This window comes from Ochotona princeps, chromosome 2 (assembly GCF_030435755.1).
Source record: "Ochotona princeps isolate mOchPri1 chromosome 2, mOchPri1.hap1, whole genome shotgun sequence".
In the NCBI taxonomy this organism is placed as follows: domain Eukaryota; kingdom Metazoa; phylum Chordata; class Mammalia; order Lagomorpha; family Ochotonidae; genus Ochotona; species Ochotona princeps.
This window is the reverse complement of record NC_080833.1, coordinates 124,423,409-124,442,836: the sequence shown is the minus strand read 5'-3', so window position 1 is coordinate 124,442,836 and position 19,428 is coordinate 124,423,409. Positions and strand designations below refer to the sequence as shown.

The window sequence follows — 19,428 nt, the reverse complement described above, 5'->3', positions numbered from 1 at the left end:
AAAGGGAAGTGGAGCAGCCCAAACATGAACCGGTGCCCATATCAGATCTGGGCACTTACAAGGGGAGGATTAGCCAATGGAGCCATCATGCCATGCCCTAACATATTTCAACTTTAATTTGTTTTTTATCTGAAGGCAGAGAGTGAGAGAGGAACAAGGACTCCCATCTGATAATGCTGACAACAGGTGGTTTGGGCCAGGCTGAACTTGGGAACTGAGAAACACATTACAGGTCTCCCACATGGGTAGTAGTAGGAGTGCAACCAGAGAGTTCAGTATCAGGAAGCTAGGACTGAGAACAGGTCCTGTGATGTAGGACATAGGTGTCCCACCTGACATCTAAACCACCCTGACAAAATCCCTCCTCCTTCAAATAGATGGTATGACTGTTTGAGTTTGACATTTAGTCGACTGAGTTCACTAACAGCTGTTTCGATATCTGCAAAATGAGTAAAAAGGAGTTTTTGTTCAAAAAGAAAAAAAAAACAGCCTATTTGTTTCTTTGCTGATGCAAGCAACTGATTTAATAGCCGTCTCACCCTTGGCCGAACTTGGATATGATGGCTTCAGTTTGAGTGTCACCATTCATTCTTTTTTTTTTAAGGATTTATTTATTTTTATTGGAAAGGCGGATATACAGAGAGGAGAAACAGAGAGGAAGATCTTTCTTTCAATGGTTCATTCCCCAAGTGACCGCAATGGCCGGAGCTGAGCCAATCCGAAGCCAGGAGCCAGGAGCTCCCCCGGGTCTCCCACACGGGCGCAGGGTCCAAAGCCGCAACGGGCCGTCCTTGACTGCACTCCCAGGCCACAAGCAGGGAGCTGTATGGGAAGCAGGGCTGCCGGGATTAAAACCGGCGCCCATATGGGATCCCAGGGCGCGCAAGGCGAGGACTTTAACCACTGTGCCACTGTGCCGGGCCCCACCATTCATTCTTGATATATGGTTTGTTTAAATTTATAACCTAATGGAGCAATAATATATATGAAGATTTTTTTAGTTAATTTTATTTTTATTACACAGTCAGATATACAGAGGAGGGGAGAGAGAGAGGAAGTGGAGCTGCCGGGATTAGAACCGGCGCCCATATGGGATCCTGGCAAGTTCAAGGCGAGGACCTTAGCCACTAGGCCACGCCGCCAGGCCCAATATATATTACATCTCATGGGAGATGTAATTCAAAAACAAATTTACTGGGACTAATATTGTAGCACAATGAGTTAAATGTCCGCTTCCAATACTTATAGGCTCCATCAGGATTTAGGTTTGAAACTTTGCAGTTTTATTTCCAACCCAGCTTCTTGCTAATGTGCCTGGGAGAGCAGAGGATGAAGACCTGAGTGCTTAGGCCCCAATTACCCATGTGGGAACTCTGAATACAGTTCTTGGCTACTGGTCGAGCCCTGACTGTTGAGTCCATTTGGAAAGCAAACCAGCAGATGGAAGGTCTGTCTCTACTTTCCCTTTTCTTTCTGTTTATCTGCCTTTCACAAAAAATAAGCAATCCTTTAAAATAAAAATTAATTTTTTATAAAATAAGTGCAAATATTTTTTAAACCAATGTGTCGTATTTTTCATAATATGTATATTCCATGAATTTTAATGTCTTATTTACTTTAGGGGCAATGCAGTGGTGTAAGCGGACTAATCTTCTGCCTGTTACTGCTGCAGTCCCATGTGGCTGTGTCTCAGTTGCTCCACTCCTGATGCAGGTTCATGTTTATGGCCAGAGAAGGCAGCAGAGAATGGCCCAAGTCCTTGTGTCGCTGTGTCTGTATGGGAGAGCAAGAAGCTCCTGGCTCCCAGCTTTGGATTAGTTCATCTCTGGGAATTATGGCCATTTAGTGAATGAATCAATCAATGAAAGACCTCTCTCTATGTAAAATTTATCTTTCAAAGAAAAACTAATGAGTCTTTTAACAAATATTTATTTTTAAAAGATTACTTTTTATTTGAGGGCAGTTGAGAGAGAAAGAGAGAGAGAGAGAGGTATCTTCCATCAGCTAGTTCACTAGCCAGGAGCCTGGAGCTTTTTCCAGGTGTCCTGTGGGTATAGCAGCTCAAACACCTGGGCTTTCCTCTGCTTTCCCAGGCATATTATGAGAGAACTGGATTGGAAATGGAGCAGCCAGGACTTGAACTGATGCCCATATGAGATGTTAGACACTACATGCAGAAATTTAATCTAGTATGTCACGGTGCCAACCCTCCATGAACGTTTTAAAGGTTTCTTACACATATAGATTCTAAAATGTATCACACTGAAATAGAGCTTATCTTGAGATTCCATTTTCCATGAAAGTATTTAGCCTTGGATAGATAATACCAGGCACTTAGAGGAAAGAACTAATGATATACCCTCTGACCTAAGATATTTACACTGAATCTGACTTTTTATATCTCAATACAGGATTGAATGTCACATATGGGGTAATATAAACTGTGTTTTAAGCCAAAAACTCTTTCTTTGTTAACACAAAAATAGTGAAAAGGTATCCCCAAGCATATTTCCTATTTCAAGAAATTTCAAAATGATTAAAGAAACTGGAAGAATTGCATCTCTATGTGGTTGTCACAATGGATGGACCAGTGTTAATTTCTGTTTAATGATGCCAATTTGGCAAGTTTTATCAACCAACCAATCAGTGAATCAGTCATTAAGTCCTTTTTCAAAAGTCGTGGAAAGGAATTTTGAGTTTTATACTGGCCATGCACAGAGGTTTTCTTACAATTAATGGTTTAGTTATTTGCAGTTATTTATCCAGTGTTTTTGATTTTCCCACAACTACACACTCTGTGACAATAAGAAGCTTTCTGCTGTTCTTGCGTTGGGCAGCGTATTCTCAGGGCCTGGCACCATGTCTGCTCATAGAAGCCACAAATTGATTCCTGTTGGTTGGATGACTCAGTGAAGCTGCATCACAGCTGGGAAAACGATAGGTACTACAAAAGGTAATTTGAAATATTTAGGAGACCCGGAAGAGGTTCCTGGTTCCCGGCACCGGATCGGCGCGCACCGGCCCGTTGCGGCTCACTTGGGGAGTGAATCGTCGGACGCAGGATCTTCCTCTCTGTCTCTCCTCCTCTCTCTGTATGTCTGACATTGCAATAAAAATAAATCTTAAAAAAAAAAAAGAAAGTGACAATATCATTAAAAAAAAGGATTGAGTAAAGAAAAAAATGTGTGGTAAAATCTGGGGGAATATGGAATATGGGTGGTTCGAAGAATGACAAAAATAAGGAATAAAATAGTTGACTTGGGAGGAAAGATGACAATGGACTTCACACTAAAGTTTACGAACAGTCAATAATACCAAATTTTCAAACAATGCTGTGTTGAGCATTTTAGTTCTTTTAACATTCATCATGCTGTCAAACATTGCTTACTGAAAACACACATCCTAAAATGAAACATTTCATGAGGTGACATCAAGAATTGTACCTTTTTTGCCAGGTGACTGGCCTCTACAGCAATGTCAGTACCAGAATTTCCCATTCCAACCACAAGCACCCTCTTGTCCTTAAATATATCTGGATGTTTATACTGTCGACTGTGAAAGTATTGACCTTTAAAGGTGTTTATACCTATAGGAAGAAAAGACAAATCAAATGGAACATTTGAAAGATCAGTGAATGAAACATAAATATATTTCCGATGGCAGGAGACTTTTGCCAGACGATTTAAGTTGTATTTATTAGCATACTTATGTTTTACAAAACCTGAAGTCTGATCTGGATGAATGACCTTACAACACATTGGAAGAGGATTATTTACTTAATGGACACAATTACTCCATCTCACTAGTACCTCTCTGTTTGTTTCTTACTAGATGGTTAAATAAAGTTAAAGGAGTTTACCATTTAAACATTGATGGAAGTCAGTGGACAATAATATTCAATTTGTTAGTAGTTGACTCAGGTGTGGCTTTTTATAAACATGGAATAAAAATCAAGAGAGAACTTCGAGCTACAGAGTTTACATGACTAGCTCTTTGGATATCAGCTCTGTGTCTGGCACTATTAGAAGCAGGAGATATGATATATGATCTCAATTCACAATGGTCCAAGTCAGTTAGGCAAGTTCACTGGTAGTTCACCTTGATGGCTCATTGTAACTCAGGCTGATTTTGCTGAGTCAGCCAAAGATGGCTCAGAGGAAAAGGATCAATTAATTTCCTTACATCAGGTCAAAATACACTGGGAGAACTCAGCATCTCAGGAGATTGGTGTCAAATCTCATGGAAATATCTAATGGAAACAAAGAATTAAAAAGGAATATCTCAGGGGCATTTTACATAATCAGAAGTCATATATGCTGAAAGAAGAACCTGTTCTTTCTAGAAAAAAAATGTGGTAACCCATCTAAACTCCCAAGGGATGAATGTTTGTGGAAAATTGCCTCCCTAAGGCCTTGTGTCATTAGAAACCTTCCATGAAAGCTGGTTAAAACATAACCAAAACCCAGGCGATGTGGAACTTAGCAAAGATACAATCAGGCTCAAATAATAGCTCAGTGTGGAAAAGGAAAGCAGAAGAAGCCTAGAGAGTATCATGGAATTATCTCAGGATCAGATTATTTGGGTGATAAATGGACACAGGATAGACTTCATGTGACTGAGTCTCCCATAAACCGATGCTTCTCGTCTCGCACAGGACAGAATTGGAGAAAGCACATGAGTGAATGGGTGGCTGAATAAAAGCGGTCCTCAGGGAGAAATTGATTCTTTTTAAAATTTATTTTATTTACTTTTATTTTATTGCTTCTAAATAAAATAAATGTTTTATTAAGTTATTTTGTAACTTTTATTACAAAGGCAAAGTTGTTACAGACCCATGTGGGCCTCTGAGTAGGACGGAAAGAATCAGGATGTAGGGATGATGGGTGAGACAAATATTTCATTCTTTTCCCTTTGTTTACAGAAGAGGGAGGGGAAGTGTGCTGCTCCTTGCAATCACATCTATAAGGAGTCCCCAGTTTGAGGGGACAATGTCCTGAGGGTGTTACTTGAGTGGTTGTAATTGTTCTGAGAGGATGTTGGTATTGTCACACCAGAGGTACAAAATTCTGCTTAAAGCCTGTTGGCTGTCCTTGTCTACCTCAGTGTGTCAGATGCCTGTTATAGAGCCTGGCCTGGACTGTTGTTCAAATTGTCCTTCTTACTGTCTTTTGATGAGGTGCCCAAAGTATTCTATTGGCTAGGATGAAGTAGCTCTCTTATCTTTTGTGTTCATTTGGACATATTCTCCATTCTTTCATGAGGGTCAGTAACTGAGGTAGCCTAGTCCTGCAACATGTGCTCCGGGATCAGAACATGTGACTATGATTTTCCCTGAAGTCAGGGACTGGGTGTAGTGGTCTAGTTGGGGAGCCCCTAAAAAACCTCACCTGACAGGTCTTCAGATCCTGCTCTCACATGTGCCAGCTGGTGCAGGCTCAGGTTCAGTTTGCACCACCAGATGCTGCAACCTAGCCTGGTCTGGTCCACCCCAAGTCCTGGCTCTCGGTAGGTGCAGGCTGGTGCTCTGGCCAGACCCAGAGATGCCCTCTGGATTCATGCTTCTGATCCATTCCATCTCAGGTTCCCTTGATTACCTGCAGGTTTAGTGGCCTGATCTATGGAAGATCCTATAAGTGATTTTTTTGTATGTCAAACAAGCCCTCAGTGGCTCCTCTCATTCTGACCCATCTCTGGTTCCCCAGCCCATACAAATGCGTGGCCACCCTCATGCACTCATGGCTTGGCTGCAGCAATGGCAGTGAGATGAAGTCAGCTAGTGAGTGCCCATGGTAGCCACTCTGCACACTTGCTCCCATATCTTCAAAACATAAAGAAAAAATAGAGTAGGCAGCGAATAGTTAACATGGAGCTGGCAGGCCCAGAATGCCAGGCAGCTATTGGCTGCTTTTCCCCCAGCAGTGTAACACTTGCCTAGGTACAAGGCAACCTAGGCTATTGCCTATAATTGGGATGGAGGGAAATTAATTCTAACTGTGATTTCTATATTTTTAAAGATTTTCTTTCTTTATCTGAAGGTTCAAGTTCAAGAGAGTCAGAAGGAGACTGACACAGAGCGAAAGAGCAAGATCAAGAGAGAGACTTTCCATTTGCTGGTTCCCTTTCCAAATGGCTACAGTGACAGGAGGTGGGCCAGTCTGAAGCCAGGAACTGGGAACGTCTTTCAAATCTCCCATGTGGGTGCAGGGACCAAGGCCTGGGCCGTCTTTCATATTAGCAGAGAGACGGATTGGAAGGGAAGCTGCTAGGACTTGAATTGGTACCCCTATGAGTGCTAGCACCACATGCGGCAGCTTTAACCACTGCACCATAGTCCTGGGCTGCTGTAATTTTTACTAAGACTTTTTGGACTATATCCTTTGTAAATATTTGCACACTGTGTGATATATGTTTTTTAATATCTTTATTGAATTTCAAATTTTGTAATATTTAGTACCCGCTCCAGGGAATATGTGCAGACTAATCAACAGCTATAAGAGAGAGTGGGTAGACTCCATTGCAAGCCTAGAATCACAGAATTCTCAGTCACAAAAATTTCACAGCTCAAAGTCTCCTTAGCATCATTGAGACAGGGATTTTAAATTGACAGTTGCTGATAGATAAGAAGGGCTACAAGTCTTATGGAACTTTCCTGACTTGATTGGGGATATTTGTGGTTGGATATGGTTGTGCAAACTTCTCAGGTTATGGGTGAAAAATAGAGGCTTAGAAGAGTAAAACAGGAGGCTTATGATTATAGGATAGTGAGTTGTCCAGACAAGAATTTGTACCTCTTAAATAACATTCTATCCACACTCTGACACTTTGGCTCAGTCAATTTCATTCTTTTCTCTTGTGTTCACCTTTACCTTAATTTGGCATGACTTTTGGTGTGACTTCAGCACCATGCAAGATTTTCATGTTTACCCCGGGCCCTATAAGGATTGCAGCTCTTTGCTTGAACTCTTAGGAAATTCTGTTCTTTTCTCCAATGCAAGTTACACATTCTTCTATCCAGTTCTATATACTTGAAACCTAGCGCAATATGCTTTGGTGTTGAATACATGCAGTTTACTGTATCAGCCTTAAGAACTTTCTGGACCCTTGGATAACTGTGTTTTCATAAGATATTCCTTCCAGAGAATTTGGGATGATTAATCAGGGACTTGGTCTACAGGCAGAAACTGAAGAAGTGTTGTGTGGTCTTGTGGAATGATGAAAGTGAGTCTATCTTTGAATATGCTCTAGTGGAGGATGTTGAGCCTCTCTTAGGGATACTGGAAGAAGAGTGTCCTGCTTTGGGAAGAAGACAACATTTTTTTCTAATTAAATGATCCCTGACTGAAGCAATTTTCAAAGTGCTTTATCCTGGTATGACCTAACGTGAGCCGTCTCTGAGATGGACTCTGGGACACAGGAGAACACGGGATCAGGCTAGGTCATATCTAGATGATTTAGAGAGAATTTCTCCACACTTTTACTTTTTGGGTCATTAGAGCTTAAATAAACCAATCCATTGTACTGCCTCTGAACTGAAATTCAATTGAAAGCTGACATAGATTAACATGAATCATGGTTGCAAAGGTAAGATAAAGAAACTGACACCTAAACACATGCAACTTGTCTATTAAGACTCGTCTTCCGGTGTCAGCATCGTGGCGCTATCACCACCTGCTATGCCAGCATCCTGTGTTAGGGCCATGGCATTCAAGTCATGACCGCTCCACTTTCGATCCATTTCCCTGCTAGTGTGCCTGGGAAGGTAGCAGACCATGACCAGAGTGCTTAAACCCCTGATGGGCAAGTGAGAGATCTGGATGAAACTGCAGGTTTCTGGTTTAGGCCTAGCCCAGCCAGGCCTGTTCAGTCAATTGAAAGTAAGCCAGCAGATGAACTAGTTCTGTTCACTATTTCTACAACTTTCTATAACTCTGCCTTCCAAATAAATAAATTAATCTTTTTAAAAAATCATCTCCCTGTTGACTGTTGATCTGGTGCTATAAACCTCTGATCTAGCAGACGGGCATGGCTTCTATAAATTAAAGACTAAATTTAGGACCCAATTAAATGTATTGACCTTTGTGGCTTTTGAATTTCACTTTGGCAATGTACTTTGGCCAATTTGGCCACTGAGGTCAGCAACTTGTTTAAGAAATTCATGTTTTGATATAATTTCTGAGTGCTGTCAGTCATGCATGGAGGGCCACTGACCTTCAGTGAAGTGTTAGACTGCTTCTTAAATTACCCATTGTATCCTTCTTCCTTTATAGCTTGTTTGAAAGCACAAGATTGGCCAGAAAGTGCAGGTAAAGGAAAAATCATTACAGTGTAACTTAAACAGGTTAGCAAAGAATTAACCTGTTGTCAGGCTTATCAAGTATCAGGATGGTGCTCGAGAGGAAATTTAAGGTCAATAGCAGAGAATACCATACCTGGAAAGCAATCCAATGGCAAATAAGGATTTGTAAGATAACCAACACACACCATGACAGCATCAAAGACAGCTCGTTCTTGCTTCCCTTCATGGAGAGTCACCACTTCCCACTGGCCAGATCTATCAAAATCTTGGCATTTTGTTATACTGCAGACTTTGGTCTTAAAAAAAAAAGAAGAAGACAGAGATGATTATTTTTCAAAGTTCCATTAAGGGTTTCTGTGGCAATTGACATCTCAAAGCTCCTGGTGCACCTCAAAATGGTTAATAAATACAACCCTAGTAACCTCTTCAGGCTCTCATAATAGTCATAGTTCCCTGGAATGAAGAATTTGAAGCTTGGAATTCTGGAGGGGTATTTAAGAGTGAATCGAAAGATTTTAAGAATTTTGCTTAAATTCTCACAGCAGGTGAGAACCAAGATTGCAATCTTTAGTTCTTGCACATGTTCTTGACATTGTAGAAATGGGGCCATTAAAACTAAACAGAATTATAAATCTAGAAGGTATTTAATATACCCGTGTTTCCAAAAATTGATTGTACATGGTCAGTTTGGTGTTCTTATACGATGCATGGTTTTTAACTGAAGGAACCAGTTGGAATAACTCAATTCTAGCCCAGACTTGACAAACTAAACTAACAATGCAAAACCTTTCAGTATTGTTTCAGTCAAACAATATTAGAATACGAGAACCAAACACACTGTGATGCGGCACCAATATATCATTGCCTAAAGTACAAGAGCAGTCCTATTCTCTAACAGGTCAAGAGACTAACAGTTAAAAACGTCAGCAGGTCTTGTTCACCATATGCAGGAAAACATGGTTGCAGTTTAGAGCCTCGGGCAGTTTATCTGAGTCACAGTGTTACAAATTTGTCATGCCTGATGCTGTACATTTCTATGAATGTATATCTTGCACAATTGTTTCAAGTAAGCCAAACACTGTATAATTTTAAAGGCCCACTTTTATTTACTAATAACATATAGCCTTCTCTTTCTCTGCAGTTATATATCTAATTTCTTTCTTGTTGTCAAACATAAGGTACCAAATATGATGCTATACACTGTTTTGAAAAGAAGAAAAAGTGTTATTGATGTTTGTTGTGTTGGTTTCAGCATCTTTGCCTTTCATAAACATAGTTTTCAGTAATTTAAAATCCCACAAAGTAAAATTGATTTTAATTGTACATATAATAAACGCATATTGTTGGCAACTTGGTATGTATATAAAAGAATGTGAAATAAAATTCAACAAAATATAATCAGAAACCATCTCCCAAATACAGTTGCTTGTGTGTACTTACACACAAATTTTACTGAGATGTAATTATCTGTACTTTCTTAACACTGATGGGCATCTGGTTTCTATGATGTTACTTATTTGTTAGAGTGCGCGAGAGAGATATCGAATCCATTGGCTCCTTCTCTAAAGGCCTGTCCTGGTTGTCACTGGACAAGGCTGGAACTTGATTCTCCCACATGGGTGACAGCGACTCAGCTGCTTGAGTCATCATTTGCTACTTTCCAGAATGTGTGTTAACAGGGAGCGAATTGGAAATGAAGCCAAGACCCAACTCAGGCACTGCAACGTAGTATGAAGTTCTACAAGGTGATATCTTAATCGTTGAAGCACGGGCCCACTCAAATATCTGATGCTTGTTTGTCTTTTAAAAAAAATAATAGGTTTATTTATCTATCTATTTATTTATTTATTTATTTATTTACAAGTCAGAGTAACAGAGAGGGCGAGACCTTCTGTCCCTTGTTTCATTATCTAAGTGGCCATCATGGCCCAGCCAGAACCAGGAAGTTGCCATTAGCAGAAGTTTTATCTGGGTTTCTCACACTGGGTGGCAGGGTCCCCACATCTTATGCCATCTTCTGCTGCTTATCCCAGGCTATCTGTAGGAAGCTGGATAAGAAGTGACACTGCCAGAAAATGAACCAAAGCCCATGTGGGAGGTTGGCAGCATAGGCAGTGGCTTTACATTGCTAAGCCACAATACTAATCTCAATAGGTATTTAAAAAAAAATGTGATGGGGACAGAGCTATGGTATAGTAGGCTGAGCCTCCACCTGTAGCACCAGCATCCCATAAGATCATGAGTTCATATCTTGGCTGTTCTACTTCCTATCCAGCTTCCTACAGATAGCCTGGGATAAGCAGTGGGTAATGATCCAAGTTGTGGGGCCTCTACGGCTCGGCTCGAGCCATTTAGTCATTTGGAGAGTGAATCAGTGGGTAAAAGGTCTCTCTATTTCTGTAAGTCAACCTTTATAATAATAATAATAATAATAATAATAATAATAATAGTAAATAATTATAAAGGAGGTTTGGGAAAGAAAGCAAAGAAAGTGCTTCTGGCTTAGTCATTCTTATGGGTCTTTAAAAATGATTTTTATAGATGTATTTTATTTTATTATTTTTTTTGTTCAAATTCTTCTTTTTTTTTATTATTATTTAACTTCATTAATTACATTGTATTATGTGACACAGTTACATAGATACTTGGGTTCTCCCAACCCTGCCCAAACCCTCCCACCATGGAGGATTCCTCCACCTTGTTGCATAACCACAGCTCAAGTTCAGTTGAGATTCCCCCATTGCAAGCATACACCAAACATAGAGTCCAGCATCTTATTGTCCAGTCAAGTTCAACGTCTTCTTAGGTATACCCTCTCTGGTCTGAAGACAGAGCTAGCAGAGTATTATCCCAGTCAATTGAAAGCTCCATCATACCATCAGCAAAAATTTACATCATTATGGAATTAATTGACATAGTAATGAGTAACCAACATGTTGAAAGTAAATACGAGTTCCCAGCCACCTTCTGTGATCACCTCACCTATACTTCAATTTAGTTTATACACAACATATAACATTCAAAACATAACATGTTATACATAACATCATATCATCTTAAATTAAGGCAAACATGTGGTATTTAACCTTTTGTGATTGTATTTTATATGATGATACTTTATTTATATCCTGTTACTAGCAAATTGAGGGAGTAGGATGAACTCTCTTCCTTGCAACTCTGTCTACAAGGACTTAAATGGTTGTATGAATGTGACTCTTACTGGCTATTTGTTCTGGGCAACATCATCATTCATATTGTTTTCTTGGTGTGATTTTTCCATACATTTCCCTCTATTCCTAGCCCTGGAACATAGTAGAATGGCAATGCATTATTTTTCATTGTTTTTTTTTTTTTTTGAAAGAAAACCAAAGGAGGAAGAAAGAAAGAAAAAGAAGAGGAGATATTCATTTATCTGTTTCCCCTTTCTCTTGTCTCCATCATCTGACATAGGAAAGAAAGAGGACCAAACAGAAGAAAAATATTTAGAAATTTTTCCATTCTCATCAATATCTGTAAAATTTCCTTCCAGTAACAAGATATGTCATGCCTTGCTTTCTATTCTCATAAAGGTGAATCAAAGAGAGAGTATCCAAGGGGCTGGTGGGAGTTCTCCGTGTCTGTGCAAGTGGGTGTTTGGTCCAAGCGAAAAGTATGCTTTGATATATTACAGGTCTCTTAGGTTATGCACATGTCAGAATTTCCGATTTAAAATATTCACATATGCATCTTCACACAAAATTGTCACCTCTTCCTCTAGATTCACCTGGGTGTGTGTGTGTGTCTGTGTGTGTCTGTGTGTTGGTGAAGCGAAGACAGGATGAAAAAGAATCTAGCCAGGGGTCTGTGACTTTGTCAGTTCAGTCTCTCATCTGTAGGAGAGAAACATAATGTAAAAATATGTAGGACAATATTTCTTGAATACTAACTGATGATCATTGGTCTTACCTTGAATTGGATGCATTTCAGAAGGTTAAATCGATTGGCATACATTTTAAGATAGTCCAGGAATTGCAAATTTGGCACATAGTTTGGACAATCTTCTGGGAATGGAAAATCTGGGTAACAAGACATCTCCTTGCAGCTGTTGGAGACCACAGACTTGTACAGACTGGCTCTGCCTTCTTCAACATGATCCTGTGAAACAGTGCACATGCATGAGTATGCCTGCACACACAAGCATGCACAGACACAAGGGAAGTACAAACACTGTGGTCAGTATTACGGCTTTGTGGACAAGGTCATCCCTGAGACACTGGCATCCCATATGGGTGCTGGTGCATGTCCTGGCTGTTCTGTTCCCAATCCAGCTCCCTGCTAATGATCTGGGAAAAGCAGTGGAAGACAGTAGAAGTTCTTGGGTGTGCGCCATTTATGTGGGAGACCTAGAAGAAGCTCCTGTTTCCTGGTTTTTGCCTAACCCAGGGCTAGTAGTTATGACTCTCTCTCTGTCTCCCTGCATGTATATCTGTCTGTCTCTGTCTCTCTCTTTTCTCTGCAACTCTTTCAAATAAATTAATCTTGAAAAAGAGAAATTTCAAACATTGACCAAGTTTATAAGTTTATAGTGACCCGGATGATATATTTACTGCCTTTGGTTTTTTTTTTTTTTTTTTTTTGAAGGTGAAGTTTTTATTTTTAAAAAGTCTTTACTTTAAAGAGGAGAGAAAGAGAGACGGTGCTCAATGGCTGGATAACCTCCTAGTTGCACATGGCAGCCTGGGGTGCACTGGTCAATGGTGGGATCTTGAAATCTAATTCAGAGTTCCTCCATGGTAGCAGTGACTCAACTGATTGAGTCATGATCTGCTGTTCCCAGGGCCACAGCATCAGGTTGAAATTTGGAGATCTGAGATTCAATCTCAGGCACCTGCAGCATCTGAACCACTGCACAAAATGCCTGCTCCGACCTGCTACCTTTGTATGAGATGAATTCTTTTTCACTTGGGAGACAATGAACACTAGACACATACACACTGTTTGACAGAGGCAATTATGACAGAAGATTTATATAAATGTCAAAAATATTTTAAGCACTTTGCAGTTGTGTTTAAAACAGAGTACTGGGATTCATGCAACTGAGTAAACGAGACAACCAGTTATTTGATGAACTCCTGAAGCAAAGCAGCAGATAAAAACAGAAACAAGAGGATTCTCATATTCAAGTTGTTCCCTCACATGGATAACCACGAAACCATCTGTTTTTGTGAAACTTAGAAAACTGAAAAGTCAGGAAGAAGAAAAGCTTCCAGGAAACATTACTGTGAAATAACGGACCGCAGATGTAAACAGAGAAGCTAGCTTGGAGGGTTATGCAGTTTTGAGGGAGGAACTCAAAACAAACTCTTGCCTATGTTTTCCACAGATTACTTCTCCAGGAGAAAGACAAGTCTGGAGCAGTAAGCGTCCACATAGAAAGCATGGTTCTGCAATACTTCCAGGGACTCCTGTGGGCCTTGGGCCTCTGCTCCAGTGGGTGATCTGCCCAGCCACCCTCACACCCCTCTGGACCTCTCCTCCCATTCCTGGGGTCACACAGTCTTGGCATTGTCTTTGTGTGGCTCTGCCAAATTCCCTGAACAGTTGAGTATGAAAACTCAGGTCCCTGGAGAACTGGTGGATTTCTCTTGGAGGAAGAGTTTTGTCCCATTTCCAGGAAGGGAAGAACGGGGTGGGGGAGAAGGACAGAAAAGTGAATGGGAGAAGAGAAGCAGGAAGAGCACGAAGGGAGAGCTTTTGTCTCCCTGTCGCTCCTCGGTGCTACATGCACAGTGGTAAGGTGAGCAGTCCCCACTGGGCCCCTGGTTGGAACTCCAAGAGCCACAAGGGCAGCAGAAGAAAGTTTGCACAAATCAAGGATCGTTCCTTTCTCATTTTAAACATAAGTGTAAAATGACAATGAACGTCAATTAGAAATAGAGTCCTTCTCTCTCTAGGCTTGTTATTCATAAGCTGCTCTTTTGCAAGAATAATCAATTATTTCCCAGTCTCCAGAAGAGCCAGTACTCATTGTACTTAACACCCTCCTCCCACAACCTGTCACTGGAGGGCTATGTCCTGGTCTAGGCCCCACATCACAGGGGAGCTGTGAAGCCCTCAGAGGAAATGTGAGGAACCTTCATGTATGTATCTGCATGGGGCTTGAGGCCAGCAGACATATCCTACTATGGGTCATCAGAATTCAGTCAATGTTTATTTGGGTATATGAATAAAAGAAAACCTATTGGGATTGATGAAGTTTCACAATTGAGGCTCTTTGAAAGATATATGGTAGATATCAGGTTTATCAAGCCTAAAAAGAAGAAATGGCTAAGGGAAATCTTCCTTAAGGGTTGGAAGGAGCAGTGTTTTCACAATTCATTTAGATCCCAGAGGGAATGTGGTGGTATGTAAGGAATGCAGGAGGTGCTCCATGAGTTTGTGCTAAGTGAGAGAATTTATACGCAGAAGTGAAAATGTGGGTGCTCCTGTGGAGAGCAGCATCCCCAAGGACGGTGGAGAAGCTCTAGAATAAATTCTAAGGATGTGAAGAAGCAAACAGAAGGTTTTCCTCCCAGCACAGTGTAGAGACTCACTGGAGGAGGATAACAGGGTGGCCTTACCTGAAATCTTCATTATTGCTCATTTACATATTGAAGTCCACAGACATTATATTAAATTTCAGTGACAAGATAATCTTGCAGATGTTTCTTCTCCAAGTGAGATCATCAACCCACAATGTGGCTCTCCAAAGCCTGCCTTTTCTCTCTGGAATCTAAAAATGTCGTATTGGGCACAGGTGTTCCCAATGTCTGCCCTGCCTTACCTTGAGTCAGTGAACCTATTCAATATCTGCTGTTTTCTTCGCTGGCCCAGGGTACAGTGATTGTTCTTTTCCATCGCAAACTTGGCTTGCGCTTTCCTTAAGGGTGTGGTAGCAGGCAGAGTCAGGATCTTGGTAGTCCAATTAAATACAACAACTTAAAATCTCTGTAACCGGGAGGCCCTCTTTCTGTTTAGAAATGAAACTGTCCCCAGGTGTGTTCTATTGGCTTTCTGCAGCTTGTCTCTTGATTTTTGCATTATGTTCCCTCCTCCTATAATTCGTATTAAGCTTCTCACGTTTGTGTGGACACTGTCAAGCAAGCATAGATGTTGCTAGAGCAGATTTTTAAACTCAAAAGCCTTCGTGAAAGACTACTGTGATTGTGCAGACACCTGTAACAATCTTTTGTGGCGTGTGTGTGTGCGTGTGTGTGTTGTTGCAAAAGAATGCACTGTGTAGACACCTGTAACAATCTTTTGTGGTGTGTGTGTGTGTGTGTGTGCGTGCATGTGTGTGTGTGTTGCAAAAGAATGTCTGCAGAAAGATTCAGGAAGCTTCTAGCATGTGAGAGCCAGAAGGTGCCTTCTGGGTTACTCATTGGAGCTTTTCCATCAGATCCTAGAGAAATCTCAACGTATCGGAGAGGTGAGTGAAGAGGCCACTGCGCCAAGAGAGTGGTGCTGAGTGACAGTGGGGTGATCTTCCTATTTCCTAGGTCCCTTTAGTAATACAACCACTACGTGAATCCTTCAGAAAGTTCACCGAAAATAGAATTGGGAAAAAAGCTATTTTTGCTGCAAAAACAGTTTGAAACCTGATACCTCAAGTATCTTTTAAATGTTCATAGGAAATGCGTGATATAAGAAAAGCTCCATAAGTTTCAAAACATTTTTTGCCCCCAAATCAACAGGTCTTTTAATTCGATTTCCTATGATTTGCTTAAGGTGCCCTTGTGTCTTTTTTTTTTCAATTGGGTACATGTTTCTATTTTATCAATGCGGCAACAGAGATGGAATGACTGGTTGATTGGGAGTCACTTGCCTCCATCACTGCCAGAGAGTCCCATGGAATGTTTTTCAAGTTCATTCCAATTTTTCCAGTTCTCTAATTGTATTCGTCTGTACGCTCTTCATCCTGCACACCTGTCAGTGTTTTTGAAATAATTGGGGCATCTTGTTAGTAGCCTCTTCTCTCCTCTCTACCTGAACGTTTTGTAGTGGATTCTCCTCCAGGATAGGGTAGTCGTTTCTCTGGTCTTCCTCACTATCTGGGGCTCACTCTTCCACCTGTGTCTACAATTCCATATTTCCCTTTTATAACTGTCAGGATCTTGTTCCAGTTTTTAGTCTTCAGTCCCACTTCTTGCTTTGATTGAAACTACTTTAACTGCTTTAAGTTACATTATTCTTTGGGAAGTATCATCCTCCAAGTCAATGCCCAATTGATGGATTCAATGTGCTTGATTAGAATGCAGTGTTAATAGGGATTACGAGGGTTACTAGGGAAAAAGCATTAAGCTTTATTTGTAATGTCTTCAAATGAACTGACATAGGAGAGAGTTCTGGTTTGTTTTAACAGAACTCTAGCGAACTGGAGTTCTGTTAGTTTGTCTGAATATATACTTTTCAACATTTATCTGAGTGCCTGGTGTGATAGCCTAGTGCTAAACCCTTGCTTTGCCTGTGCCATGATCCCAGATGGGCACCAGTTCGTGTCCTGGCTGCTCCACTTCCCATCCAGCTCCCTGTGTGTGGCCTAGGAAAGGAGTATAAGATGGCTCAAAGCCTTGGGACCCTGCACTGGTGTGGGGGACCTGGAAGAAGCTCCTGGCTTTGGATTGGCTCAGCTCTGGCAATTGCAGTCACTTGAGGAGTGAACAAATAGATGGAAGATCTTTCTCTCTGTCTCTCTTTCTCTCTGTGAAAATCTGAATTTCCAATCAAAATAAAAGAAATCTTACCAAAAAATAAATTATTTGAAAGGTGAGGAAAAGGGGTTGGATGGAGAAAGAGGGGAAGAGGAGAAAGGGAAGAAAGAGAGAGGCAGCCCATTTTCTGGTTACTCCACAAATATCTGCAACAGCTGGAATTGTGTTGAAAGTGTTGCTGTGAGCCAGGAACTCAGTGCAGTCTCCCATGGGTGTGGGAGCAGTCCAATTGCCCGAGCTGTAACCACTGCCTGCCAGGAACTGAGTTAGTTACAAGTGGAATCACAAATGTAAGACAGGTGCTGAACCTGTGCATTCTGCTATGGGACATGGTGTCTTAACCACCGACCCACCGTGCGCTTCGAATTGTGGGAATAGATGTGCCCTTTTCTCCAGTGTGCTTTAGAAAGTATCCATGCATTCATGGTCATAGTCAGTGGCCGGCCACATGTGCAATTCTTTTTTGTTTTTTTGTTTTTTTTTTTTTTTTTTTAGAAATAAGCCCATTTTATTTATCTTAGAGTATAAGAAAAAAATACATATATACATATATATAACATTAGGAAAGGGATACATGTGTTCTTAAAAGTTCAAAATGGAGCAGTATATGGCTTAGAGTATAACCTGTGACAATGTTCTTGACACTTGAATAATTGATTTTTTTTTTTTCTTTATTGTTTAACTTCAGTAATTACGTTGTATTATGTGACACAGTTACATAGACACCTGGGTTCTCCCCACCCCTCCCCAAACCCTCCCACCATGGTGGATTCCTCCACCCTGTTGCACAACCACAGCTCAAGTTCAGTTGAGATTTCCCCCTTGCAAGCATATACCAAACATAGAGTCCAGCATCTTACTGTCCCGTCAAGTTCAACGGCTTCCTAGGTATACCCTCTCCGGTCCGAAGACAGAGCCAGCAGAGCACCATCCCAGTCAATTGAAAGCTCCAACATACCATCAGCAAAAATTTACATCATTATGGAATTGATTGACATAGTAGTGAGTAACCAATATGTTAAAAGTAAATGCGAGTTCCCAGCCACCTTCTGTGACCACCTCACCTATACTTCAATTTTAGTTTATACACAACATATAACATTCAAAACATAACATGTTATACATAACATCATATCATCTTAAATTAAGGCAAACATGTGGTATTTAACCTTTTGGGATTGGCTCATTTCCCTTAGCATTATGGTTTCCAGTTTGGCCCATTTGGCCACAAAGAACTACAGCCAAATAATCTTTGACAAAAAGACAAACAACAATCCAGGCAAATGGGAAGGTCTGTTCAATAAATGCTGTTGGGACAACTGGTTGATAGCCTGCAGAAACAAAAAAATAGATCCACATCTCTCACCATACACTAAGATCAGATCTAAATGGATAACAGATCTAAACTTACATCCAGAAACCCTCAAACTTTTGGAAGAAAATGTTGGAAACACACTGGAACACTTAGGGGTAGGCCCTCACTTCCTAAAAAAGACTCCAGATGCAGTAGAAATCGAGACCAAAATAAACAATTGGGACCTCATCAAACTAAGAAGCTTCTGTACAGCTAGAGAAACAATCAACAAAGTAAAAAGACAACCCACAGAATGGGAGAAGATCTTCGCACACGACATAGGTGATAGAGGGCTAATCTCCAGAATATACAAAGAGCTACAAAACAACCAAAATGCCAAAACAAACAAGCCACTCAAGAAATGGGCACGGGAAATGGGCAAACACTTCACAAAGGAACAAACCCAAATGGCAAATAAACATATGAAAAAATGCTCAAGTTCCCTGGCAATAAGGGAAATCCAAATTAAAACATCAATGAGGTACCACCTAACGCCAGTAAGACTGGCCCACATGAATAAAAGCACCAACGACACTTGTTGGCGAGGTTGCGGGGAAAAGGGATCCCTACTCCACTGCTGGTGGGGCTGCAGGCTGGTACAGCCTCTATGGAAATCAGTATGGAGAATATTCAAACAACTCAAATTCAACATACCGTATGATCCAGCAATAGCACTCCTAGGAATATATCCAGAACACTTGTTCTATGAGAAACCAACATGCACTCCTATGTTCATAGCAGCACAATCAGTAATTGCAAAAACATGGAAACAACCAAAATGCCCATCAACAGAGGATTGGATAAGAAAGCTATGGTTCATCTACTCCATGGAATACTACTCAGCTATTAAAAAAAACAAAATGCAGTTCTTTGTGGCAATTCTTTTTTGTAATGCCAGCTGGCCTGCATTGGAGGCTTGTCAATAAACTTGCAACTTCAGTCTCTCTGAAGCTTTGCCCAATGAGTTAGAAAATTACTTTGTTCCAGTTCCAAAATTCTACCCTGGTTTGGATAGGGAAATACTGTGTCTTTCCCGAAACCCCTTGGAG

General features: G+C 40.8%; 1 protein-coding gene across 1 annotated transcript in view; it reads right to left on the bottom strand.

Annotated features, from left to right (window-relative positions):
- The window catches only part of FMO1 (flavin containing dimethylaniline monoxygenase 1), a 31,437-nt gene that overhangs the window by 6,676 nt on the left and 5,333 nt on the right, over positions 1-19,428 (bottom strand). The window contains exons 3-5 of the mRNA XM_058660628.1: positions 12,242-12,430; positions 8,430-8,592; positions 3,444-3,586 (exon numbers count right to left, since the gene is read on the bottom strand). Coding sequence (XP_058516611.1) covers positions 3,444-3,586; positions 8,430-8,592; positions 12,242-12,430 — 495 coding nt within the window. The remainder of the gene's footprint in view (positions 1-3,443; positions 3,587-8,429; positions 8,593-12,241; positions 12,431-19,428) is intronic.